Raw genomic sequence first — 12,676 nt, 5'->3', positions numbered from 1 at the left:
CCTAAATTCTGTTCAGAGAGGGAGACACCTTACAAATGGAGATTTCCCTCATAAATGTAGATGTCTCCTTCAGAAGGGTAACTTCTCAGTTTTCAGAGATTATCCTATGTTTGCTGTTTATTAAAAATAATCAGCCTAAAATAATCCTTATGCGAAAGAGACATGTTCTGAAGTGGCTAATTCTGCGCCCCTTCACCTTCTGAGGTCTTTCCTTTGACCTTCAAATAGATCCCTCTCTGGACCTCATTGGACAATCCGAGATCTGACCTTAGGCACCCAGAAGTTATGATCTATGGCATTATCATCTTTCTCTATCTTTGAATTTTCCATCTTTTGAGTTTCAGTTTCAGTCATTATAATGAACACTGGATAGTGTGTTGACATTGACAAAGCTCTTTCCTATCTTACACCTTGTGGTAACACATCTGAGATTGGGATTGTTATCATCAATCTCACAGATGGTAGAATTGAGCCTCAGAGGGGTTTCCCAACAGGGTAGATGCTGAGGGTCAGAGGCTCTGACACACAGGGCTCCCCTCCCAACACTGTGTCTCCCCATCACTGCTTCTCCATGTGCCAAGATGGGGGAGGAGGCAGCAGACCCGAGTGTCTCCTGAGCTTCTCCCCCGTATTCATCCTTTCATCCAGAGCTAACCAGGGTGGGCTTGAGAACTAAAGGTCTTTGGCCTACAGGTGAACCCTGAAATACTGCTGTGAATTAACTATTTGAAAAAAACGTGGCTTTAATTGAAAGCACCACAAAAGTTCTCTTTCCAGGATTCCTGAGACTGTTTGTGGACCAAAGACATTTTGTTTGTTTGTTTGTTGAAATTATTTATGTACATTTTTTTCTGATTACAATGTTGTATGTGCACATTATAAAAATTCCAAAATGATACGGGGGGGAGTGAAATATTACCATTATACTGCCAGCAGTTACAACCACTATTAATACTTTGATGTACATTATGTACTTTCCCAAATTTCTGTGCACACTAACTTGAGCTTGTGTGCATATAAAGTAAAAGCAGGGCGATACTACGTGTACTGTTTTGTGACTTGCTTTTTTACTTAACAGTTTATTGCAATTTCTTCTCTCCTTTCTTCTTTCTTTTTTTGGACCTCAAGGGTACACTTACGTTAATCATATTCTTCCGTTCGTGGCACACAATCATCATTGTTTATATAAAGCTCCTCTTATGTTTTATTATGTTTTTTATCTTCTGCACTCACTTCCATTCTCCTCCGTTCTATTGTATTTAGTATATGTTCTCAGGTGTTTATCCTTGAGAATATACAGTTATTTTATGTTTGTGTGTTTTAATTTAAATAAATGACATTGACCCAATACTAGTTCATACCAGTCAATGTAGATCTACATTACCACTTCTAATGGCTTCATCATCTCCGTTGTATAGTTCTACCAAAATCTATCTAACCAGTTTCCTTTGATGGACAGTTAGGTTATTTTTTGAAAAGGTTTTGCTTTTAATTGTTTTAAACAATGCTGAAGTAAACATTCTTATATATATATGTCTCTGCAGGTTTGTGATTATTTCCTTGTGATAATTTTGAAGGACCACTTTGTGAAAAATCCTTCATCCAATTTTTCATTTTTCAGTTCCTAAGGTAGTTTTGTTACTGATTCCTGGAGCTCCCCCCTCCCCACATCCTCTTTCTCTCTCTGTCTCTGTCTCTCTTTCAACACTTTGCTGGTCTCTCCCTAATGGCATTTAGCACAGTCAGCTTTGATCTCTGTTTCATAGGTTCTTGCTTATCACTCAGCTGATAAGCTCTAGCTCGTTGTTGACTGAGATCACATCATAATTGATTCAACAGCGTTTCCTGTGCACCTGTTCAATGGTAGGCTCTGAACTGGATGCCAAGGTGAACGTGACAATCACGTTCCCCTTGAGGAAACCCAGGTCTGGTGAGACAGCAGACATGCCTTATAGTGACCATGCCATGGCAGGTGGCATGGTGACAGCAGTGTGTACAAGAGTCAAGGTGAGAAAGAGGAAGCCAGACAAGAAAGTCACAGGAGATGATCCCCGTCCGTATCTGGAGTGTGGATTGGAGTTTATTGGAAGATCAAAGTGGACCTGATGGGAACTGCCCTCACAGCAAAAGGAACAGCTAGTAAACAACCAGAGAGGTTTGCGATGATACAGGAAGTTGAAGCATAGGGTGGGAGCATGGGGAGGGTGGACAAAAGGTGGGGTGGGGACAGAGTAGGTCCCGGTGAGGATTGGATTCAGAGTAAGGATAATGGGAGGCCACTGAGGGGTTAGGCAGAGCAGTGATGTGATTGGATTTTGTGGTTTAAAAAGGTCATTTTGGCTGTAGTGTGGAAGATGGAGGGCAACACCGTAGAGGGGAAAGCAAGCGAGTTAGGAGGCTATTGCAGTCATCGATCATGTCCTGCACTAAAGTGGTGGCCACAGAGAGAGGTAGATGAAATTTGAGAGAGAGTCAGGCAGTAGAATCTACAAACTACTTAACTGGATAATTGATTAGATATAACCCCCAGGCTTATAAGGGACCCTGGGCAGGTGGTGGGGCCATTTACCCAGAGAGGAGCACAGGAGGATATGCTGAGTTTGATACGGTTGTAGGATAGAAAAGTAGAAATGTCTAGCAGGTAGACGGATATATTCTCTACTATTCAGGAAAGGCCTACCATAGAGATTTGGGAACCACATTTATCTTTGTAATAGATGATAATATTGAGTAAAAGTTTGTTACATAAGTGAACAAATTAATTTTTAGTATCATACTTCCTTCAGATAGAGCATTTTACTTCTATCAAGTCACCTTTATCTGAGAATGTCAAAGTTCTTTGTCCTTAAGGCCCACCAACGTGAGTTAAAGTCTTTTTTAGAATTACTGTACAGATAAGCATTTAGGAACATGGTAAGAGCAGATGGTTCTCAGAGGGGAAAGACCACCAGCCTAAGAGTCAGAAGACTTGAGTGACTGTGCCACTACTGGTAGACACTTGAACATGTCACTTGCCCCTTGGGATATCCAAGTCCTTACTCTGGGGGCAAGGAGAGAGCTTGCACCACTGATGCTCCAGGCTGCTCCTAGCCCTGGGACTTATCTTGAATCCCCAAGGATGTAGTCGGTGCCCCCTGCCTGTTTTATGCTTGTAGGGTAGGATCTCCACTGTCATCCCAGGAGGTTCCCAGTTGGAGGGAAAGTCATCAGAGAATGCCACGAGAAAGCCCGTCTCCCCTTTTCTGAAGCTGTTCTAGTCCCCAGAGGTGGCATGAAAGGCCAGCCTGTGATCGACACTCTCCCTGCCCCCTGGGAAGAGCTGCTGGGGACTTGTGAGCCCTCGGCTTTAGGGGGATGAAGAAGAGAAGAGCAGAAAGAACCAGAGGGCCAGATATTTGCCTTTACTAGAAAAGAAAACCCCACGCAATGTGCTGGGGAACTTTGAGGCTTAATTTTCAGGGTTGTTTTAACAGTCTCTGGAAACTAGCAACCTAATGTCATGTGTTTAAGGGATCCAAGAGGGTTGGTGATGGGGATCGTTTCAGCATCCCGGCACAGAGGTAAACATGCCTCCTGGCTTACGGGCTATGTGTGTTTGGCGTGGGGACAGCACACTGTGAGGGTGGGAGGGTGGGACCGCCCAGTTAGGTCAGGAGACTGGGGTTCTCATCCTGGCTGTACCATCAGTTGCCTGTGTGATATTGGAAGACCTCAGACTCCCCAACTGAAACCAAGGGGCTTAAAACAGAAGAACCCAGAGTCAGATCTTTACAATCTTTCGTCTTCCCTAGTTGTGTGATTTTTAAAATCTTAATGCTAGACCCCAGAACAGGATCTTGAAACCATGTCGAGGATGCCAGATGGAAGGAGTGAAGAATCGGAGACAACTTGGGTTATGTTTGTGCTGCTTTGGGTGTTTTCTCTTTAGACCATCTACCTTGATTTTTATTCATGTTTTTCATCGGTGACTCCCAAGTTGACTGAGAATCATATTCACCTGAGCTGCTTGTTAAAAGTACCGACTTCCCCCTAAGGGAGGGTCTCATGAAGCTGTTTTTTTTTTTTTTGCGTACGCGGGCCTCTCACTGTTGTGGCCTGTCCTGTTGCGGAGCACAGGCTCCGGACGCGCAGGCTCAGCGGCCATGGCTCACGGGCCCAGCCGCTCCGCGGCATGTGGGATCTTCCCGGACCGGGGCGCGAACCTGTGTCCCCTGCATCGGCAAGCGGACTCTCAACCACTGCGCCACCAGGGAAGCCCCAATGAAGCTGTATTTTTAACACAATAACCAAGGATGATTCTTGCACTTAGGCAAGTTTGGGACACAACTGCTTAAGGGTTTTCACCTGGGGACCAGCCACAGTTGAAGTTGCCTGATGCAGGTGGGAATTTGTCTCTCTGTCCCTTGTGCTCCCCAGCTCTTTCTTGGCTGTGAACATTCATCTCTCCAGGCCCCATATTCCAAGAGGTGAATGTCTCCTGCATCCACTTCTGAGCCCTTCAAGGCTGGAACCATGTCTTCTCTTTACACCCCACCGTGCCCAGCACAGGGCCTTTCTCATAGACGATGCCTATAAATGTCCACTGAACTGAGTTGCCCAGAGAGTTTCTATCTGCCTCAGTTAACCAGACCGTCAACCATCATTGGTACAAATCCATGCCTTTAAGGACAGGAGGAGAGGAGATTAGTGAGAATTTGTAGAAACGTGTCACAGAGAAGACAGCATTGGAACTGAGCCTTGCAGAGGGAGTAAGATTTGGGCCAGTGGTAAGGAAAAGAAAGGGGGATCCAGGCAGAAGTCTAAGCACAAGCAAAGCCAGGCTCTTCCAGTTATTCTCATGTTCAGGTGAGAATCCCAGAGCCCAGAGAGAAGACCTGATATATTCAAGGCTGGCCCAGGTAACTTGACACTAGAACCAGATCAACTCCATTCAAGACTCCTTCCATACCTGGCACTGTTGTGTGTTCCATAGGCCTCCCACCTGAGCCCCTAAAGCTCTTTCAACCTCTGCTCTGAGCCCTATTTCCGGGACTGTTTCCCCATCACTGTGCTCATCCTGCTGTGTGTCTGCATGTGTGGTGGTGCCACCCCAACCCAGCCCCTAAGTCTTTCCATGAATCTCACCCAGATTCAGCCAGGCTGATGGTCCAATTACCTAGGAGAAGCCAGGTGTGCTGTTCTGTGTGCCTCATCGCAGGCAGCAATCCTTGGTGTGTCCTGAGAAGCTGGGCTTAGGTATCAGAGTAGGCAAAGGACAGGCTCAGGGCAACTCACACACACACACACACACACACACACACACCCCACATATATATTTTATTTGAATCCTCTTTAAGGCCAAAAGGGTCTGTGGAGGAAAGAGCTTCTCGGACCTCCTGGTGGGTCTTTTCTCCCTTCCAGGAAGTTTCCCAGTTCTCAGAGCATTCTTACATGTTTTGCCTCTTCTGCTCTAGAATCCTGTTATCAAGACAGGGTAGGAAATGGATGAGAAGTGGCCAAACCCAAGGCAGGAAGACAAGTTAAGTGGTGGTTGAAGAATCCAGGCAAGAGATAAGAGCCTTTATCAGGAAACCAAGGAGGTTTGAGACATCTTGTTCTCTCTGTACTAAGCTTTTTACTAGCTAGCTGAGCTAGGGTAAATTATGTATTCTTTCTGAGCTTCAAACTCCTCGTCAATAAAAGAGATGATAATGATCTCTTTCTTACAGCATTGTTATACGGGTAAATATTGTTACACAAAAGCCTTCTGTGAACTGCAGTGTATAAAAATGTGGTCTTCTCTTGCCCATCAGAACCCTTCTACCAGTCCCATTTCGTGCCTAGCGCTGAGTCTCTATGACAACTCAAAGCATGAGAAATTATTTGATTTGGGGCTGGGCTGGCCTTTATCTCACAGCCTGGAACCCTAGCGTAACAATAATACATTCTGGTATCTTTCCCCTCCCTTAGGTAACACATGCTCAAGTACCACCGGTTTTCAGTTAAAGAATGCAGAGCCAGCATGCACCGACTCTTTTGAGACAAGCCAGGTTGACATCTGTGACTCATGTTTTCATACTTAGAAAACTTATGCTGCCAATCAATGAGTGGCGGGGGCACAAGGACCTTAAAGATCATCTTGTCCAACTCATTTTTCAGTTGGGGAAACTGAGCAACAGGAAAGGAAAGGATCTTGCCCAAGATCACAGATTTAACTAGAAATAGAGTGGGCATAAATCCTTCCCATTATGTCATGAAATCTTTTGGGGAACATGTTAAGCTTTACTGTCATTTTACCCTTTCTTTCATCCCAGTCTCATAATGAAAGAAACTACTTGGCCCATGTCACTGCAGCCCCAGTACGGGGAGGACATCAATTCATTTATCAGACATAACTAAGAATCACCTTTATGCCAAGTACTGAGGATGCTGAAACAAAGGCACAGGCCCTGACTTCAAGCTATTTAGAATTTAATGATGAAGACAGACAAGGAAACAATCTCTAGAAGGTCAGGCTATTTTCTATACAGTTACATGAAACATTCCTCCCATCTGCTGTCTGCACTTTATACTTACGATTGCATTGACTCTCCTCATGTATAGATTATTATGAGGCTGATTTTCCCAGAAAGAAACATACCAAATCCCATAATGGGTCTAATGAAGACCAGTGACAAGGTCCTTCGTAGTGGCTCACGTCCCATTCATTCATTTCCTCAAAAAATATTTGTTGAGCATCTAGTATGAGGTACCAGGGTGCAAAGATAAATAAAAGCAGTCCTCTCAAGCAACTAACAATCCAGTAGAGAAATCAGTAAAGATCATGGAAGCTTTTATAAGGGAAGGGAGAGGCCGAGGACAAAGGATGCCTAAGTCAGCCTTGGAAAGTCTGCAGAGATTTCACAGAGGGGCTGGCACGTGAGCTGAGACTACTTAAAGAAGGAGAAGAAGTGTGCCGAGCAGATAAAGGGGGCTGACATTCCAGGAAAAGAAACAGCACATGCAAAGCATGAATGTGTGGAAGCATGCAAGCCCTGGGACCTGTAACAGTTGATTATTACTGGCATATGAAGTGAAAAGACAGGTTGGCAGAAAATGAGGCTATGAGTCGGCAAGACTGTGGCATGCTAGCAAGCCGGGGCTACATCCTGTAGACAACGGTGAGCTGTTGAGCGTTTTTGGGAGAAGATCACATGCTGAGGTTTGCATTTCAGAAATTCATTCAAGCAGCCATGCAGGTGGCAGGTTGGAGTAGAGAGCCCAGGCAGGTTGGAGTAGAGAGCCCAGGGAGGATTATTAATCCAGGCAAAACCTGATGAGGGCGGTGGCAGTGCCACTCTGAGCCAGGTCAGAACTTGATTTTGTACGTGATTCATTTCCAGGCATACCTGAGTGATGGTGCTGACCATGACCTGTAACCAAGATGCATGAAGTTATGCATTTGAGTCCCCCAAACTGTGATTCATGGTGCTGACAATGTTCCCCTTGTGTAAGAGACCATCCTCTCCCGGGTCAACTGAACAGTTTAAGGCATCGCAATGATGTGTAGAGAATCCAAGCTCCCTTGCTTAAGAGAGAAGCTGACACGTTGACCTTCTAAAGGCTCTTGGGGGAGGTGGTTTTTAATAACCCTTAACCCCTTTTCCCATCATTCATACAAACTCACTTCTGAGCTTGTGGTTTTGGTAAATCTAACAGGCTTTTCCAAACAAGAGCTTGGCAAAGTGATCCCTCTCTCATCCCTCTTGCAGCGCCAGGAAACGCTAATTCAGCCTCTCAAACCTTCCTGCTTTCGCGGTTCCTGTTCCTTCTCCTGCAATGCCTTCCAACCACCTGTCTGTCGGTGACTGTGCACTAGAGTCTTGCAGATCCACGTTCAAATTTTAGCTCCGCCACTGGTTAGTTGTATGATTTTGTACAAGAGAGCTGCCCTAATTATTTTGCTGAGTTGTCACAGGGTTAGAGGTCAAGGTTGTGAAGTGTCCATCCTAGTGCCTCCCCCGCAGCCACTCAGGGTTCAGTAGCTATTATTATTAGGTGAGAGTCTAGTTCAATAATGAAAATTTGTAATTCTCCACTGAAAAGAACAAAGAGAAGTACTGAAAGGTTGGTAATACATCTTTTGATTATCAAGATAACCATGAATTACCATTTTCTTACCCAGATTAATTAAACCTGACACCCGAGTACCCACTTGATTTCCATATCCAGCTGTGGAATCCCACAGTAACTTATAATTAAGAGATGGTTTTTAATCAGAGACTTGAAACTTGAAATTAAGAGCAAAAATATGTAGAGAAACTCCATGAGAAAGGGCATAGTTGCAGATCCTCAGGCCCTTTTATCAAGCAGAAGAGTTTGGAAGCAAATGACCATCTAAACAGCATCTTTTCACCACGCTGTGTGCTTCCGAAGAAGCAGCTCCCCCTGAAAGCAGCAATAGTGGTTTGGTTTCATTATTTGGAAAGAATTGTTCAGTGTTAGGGCAGGTTACTGACAATGGGTGTGGAATCTGTTTTAGAAGAAGGTAAAAAAATAATAACAGGGTATGTGGTTAGATTACCCCTTCTGGGCTATTGCAAGTATAGACCTGCTGAGAGCCTAGCAGAGAATTTGTCTCAAGCACACTGAAGGACTAGGTCCACTTGGGTAAATTCTCCAAAACCTAACTCTGTCTCCTCTAACAGGACTTTACAGATCTTGCGATACTTTCCTTGTTCTGTTAGTAAAATCACTAACTTGACTTTTTTAATTACTCTGTGGTTAATTTGTTTTGTTTTAATTCTTTTTTGTCACAAAAACAACAACATTAAAGGCAAATTTTTAAAAATCATCTTTAATTTTCCTGCAGGAATAAAACTTTTAATTTTGGACTTTTTTTGGTCTTTGTTTACCTACGTATTTCTTAATTAGCCATTACAGTAAATCTGAAAGAGTTTTTTTTTAATGTGTGCTTTATCGAGAAAGAAATTGACGCTAAAGCAGTTAATTAATATTGCTGTAAGCAACACATAAGTTCAATGGCCAAATCAGGGATAACTCTAAACCTATGCTCTGTCCACCTACTGTGGGACTGTGATGTTGGCCACACAACCTGGCATATAATCAATGTATTTTATATTTTATTTTATGCACTATTATTTTGACTTCCTGGCAGTAATAAGAATAGAATGGAATTATGTCAACTGAAATTCACTAACCAATCTTTTAAAAAAAGCCATCCAGAAGTTGTCAACACTGAAGGCAATGTTGTAGGAAGTTTCTGAAGATGAGAAGAGAGACAGAGAATTAATGAGACTAGTAAAAATGATCTGTTGGCATTTGAAAAAGAAAAAAACAGCAGAAACTTTGGAACTAGAACAACGCATTCCCTACCATTGCTGATCAGATTTCCAAAGCCACTTTTCCATCATTTGGCTATAAGTCCTTCTTACTGTTCTTGTCAATAATCCCACTTAATATCCCTGCAAACTACATGTAGAATTAGGCACCTGTGCAGTAAGTGCTAATGAATCATAATTTGTAAAATGAGAATACAAACATTTTCCATGTACTTTACATGAATAGCATAAAAAGGGATGTTGGCTTTCCATGTGGGAGTCAGTGCTGTTAAAAGATGACACATGATGGAGGAGGATGAACTCTACAGCCTTTTGAGAAGTCTTTCCTGCTCATCTCTTTTCTAGAATATCAGATAGAAGGAAACAGACTTGGGGAGACTTTGATCAGACCCACTGGAGGGACTTCTAACCACAAGGGACTGCTCAGAACTCTAGCTTGGTTCTTAATCAAGCTTGAAATGATCACAGCCACAGCGCTAATTGCATTAATTTGCTTTTCATCAGGCAGAATGGGGAAACAGAATAGCAAACTGGCCCCCGAAGTGATGGAGGACCTGGTGAAGAGCACAGAGTTTAATGAGCATGAACTCAAGCAGTGGTACAAAGGATTTCTCAAGGACTGTCCAAGTGGGAGGCTGAATCTCGAGGAATTTCAGCAGCTCTACGTGAAGGTAAGTTGTTTTTCAACGTATTTTTAATCTTCAGGCCAGAAAACATTGTCTTCATCACATGTAGCTTCACATGGAATTATAACTCGAAGTAGCCAATTTGTTTCAACTCTGGTTGTTTTCCACCCAAAAAGAAAAATGGTCATTTTTAAAAATGCAAAGGGATGTGTTTTGTTCCAGACATAAGTCAAGCAATTTCTGAACAAGAGTAATTGTTCAGTCAAAACACCAAACAGTTCAGAGGATGATAGCATCTGGTAAAGCACAGTAAAAATCTCAGATAATAGCATTTGCTGATGATTATTAACAGGCGGCTAATTGCACCATTGTTTGGCTTGTTAAAGGTATCTGTACCTCTCTCAGTTAGCGAGAAAGTATGTGGGAGGGCTTTTGCACCCAGAAAGTCCCCTTATTTGCAGGTAAGAAAAATATACAGATCTCCACAGCTTTGCATTTAGAAGGAAGTAGGGAGTTCTGGTATACATCAAGGTCTACCGGGATGGTCTTCTATCATTCTATCAAGGTCTAAAATATGGACTTTCCCCAGGATTTTGTACTGTTTAGAAGTTAACATTCCCCTGGACATTAGATAAAACTGTTCCGTGTAAGGTATAATTTGTACTGCAGTGGTATTGCTTCGGTTTGTCTGAGTTTATCATTTGTAGTTGTTCTAGATTTGGCGTGATCTAAGACATTCCATTTTGTTTATACTTCGATAATGTGAGGCTTGTGGAAAAAGTGTTTCTCTTTTAATTACTCTGTTTGTAATTGTTTCTCTTTTAACTTTTGCTGACTAAAATACCAAATAGATAATAGTGCTCTTATCATTCAAGTGCAGCAAGTATCAATTGGAGCAATATGAACCATCCACAGGCATAGTATGTGCATGGGATGATTATATAAAACATTAAACAGTGTCGTTCTCTCTTGAAGTTGAACATCTCATATAGCCTTTGCTCCAGCAATTCCATCCTTGCATATGTACAAGAAGGAACATGTATAAGAATGCTCATAGCCGCACTGCTCACAATACCAAAACTGGGAAACAACCCAAACACCCATCAAAGGGAGAGTGGAAAATAAACTGTGGTGTACTCACGTGGCAGTCAAAACCGTTGAACTGCAGCAAAACTGAAACATTAAGTGCAAAAAGTAAGTCTCAAAATACTTTAAATTAAACACAGATAAGATAAAAATATGTTTTATAGAACTACAAATAAAAGCCATAACATCACACGAAAAAGAAAGCAAGAGAGTGATGAACACAGGATTCAAACTGCATTACCCAGCCTGCAGTTACGATGGTTACATCCAGTGCATAAGAGGCAAGGGATGAGACGGAAGTTTAGCCACATGGTTAGATAGATGGACGGATTGTGTCAAAGTCTTAGCTATGGCTTTGGGTGCTCGGTTTGCAGGTGGTTATTGCATTAACAAAAGCTTGCTAATCCTGCATGAACCGCTAATGAATGTCAAGAATCCGTGATTGTCATTAATCCAGTGCTGACCACCTGAGGGCTCAAGGTATCTATAACTATCTTTTTAAATGTGTGTAGAAACGTACACAAAAAGGGGTACATGTGCATGTTATAAGATTACTGTGACACTTCTAAGAATATCTGAGTAATTCGTTTTTAGATATTTTACACGGAAGCAGTGAGAAACGCATTTACCATTCAATTGACAGAAATTGCTTTTGCTGAGAAGTGGGATGGTGTGCATTTTCCTAGATTTTTATACAACTCACCATAGTTTTCAAAGTCACATCTTCTACCATCTTAACACCCAGAAGTTAGCCTCTGCCTCAGAACTGTCTTCCCTCAGCCCCAAGGGAAGTACAGACAAATGAGATTTGTCAAAGCCACTTTCCTATCAGTAAAAGCCATGCAAGCTGTCACTCTGTGTTTAAGAGAGCTCTATGTGCCATGCTTCTCACTATTTGTTCAAAGTGAGAGTGGTTTTGCCTTTGAAGAAATAGTTCAAATGCAGGAAAGGAAGTATTTTATTTACATGCTGGAAGTACTCAGCACTGAAAATAAAATCCACCTCAAGCTAAGGGAGGGGTGTGTGTAAGCATCAAACATCCCTCAGTGTTTTATGGTACAACTGAGGTATATGTACCAGTATCAACCCCTACTCCCCCCTCCCCCCAGAGTGGATTTTTTTTTTTCCAGGAAGGGGATATATAACTTTGTGGATGAAGTTTAGATTCTTGGCAGCCTCTTAACAGCCATATTTAAACTCAGCCTGTGCTCTTGTATCAAATAGAAAGTAGGCAAAGTCCTCCTCTCCTTCCAGAGTTGTCCAAGGACAAGATACAAAAGAGAATCGCAGAGGAAATATGCCACATCCACAGGAAAAAAAAAAAAAGAAAGAAAGAAAGACAGGTCTGTTAGGTTAGAAGGGAGAATAACAGAGAAAGATGTGTATTATGTAATAAGGCCCAGGAGAAGGAAGAAAAATCTTCCTTTAATGCAGCTTAAAAGTACTAATGTTTAGCAAGACACAGTCTTTGTCTTGGTGAATAGGCACTTTTCAGTAGTTCCTTCTATCTCAGTGTGGACATTGAGACATCCTGGAATCCAGCTGAGTGAGCAAAGCCACCGGTGGCCTCTGCCCTCCCGCCTGTGTGGTCAGCCTGACACATCCACTGTCACTGACCTGATCCATTTTAGGCTCTGGGAGAGT

General features: G+C 42.7%; 1 protein-coding gene across 1 annotated transcript in view; it reads left to right on the top strand.

Moving 5' to 3' along the window:
• VSNL1 (visinin like 1) overlaps nt 1-12,676 on the top strand; it is a 97,614-nt gene that overhangs the window by 26,350 nt on the left and 58,588 nt on the right. Inside the window, exon 2 of the mRNA XM_067703661.1 lies at nt 9,825-9,991. Within this exon, the coding sequence (XP_067559762.1) occupies nt 9,830-9,991 (162 nt within the window). The 5' untranslated portion in view covers nt 9,825-9,829. The remainder of the gene's footprint in view (nt 1-9,824; nt 9,992-12,676) is intronic.

This window comes from Pseudorca crassidens, chromosome 14, assembly GCF_039906515.1.
Source record: "Pseudorca crassidens isolate mPseCra1 chromosome 14, mPseCra1.hap1, whole genome shotgun sequence".
Classification (NCBI taxonomy): domain Eukaryota; kingdom Metazoa; phylum Chordata; class Mammalia; order Artiodactyla; family Delphinidae; genus Pseudorca; species Pseudorca crassidens.
Note: the sequence above shows the minus strand (reverse complement) of the source record. Positions and strands in the feature narration are given on the sequence as shown.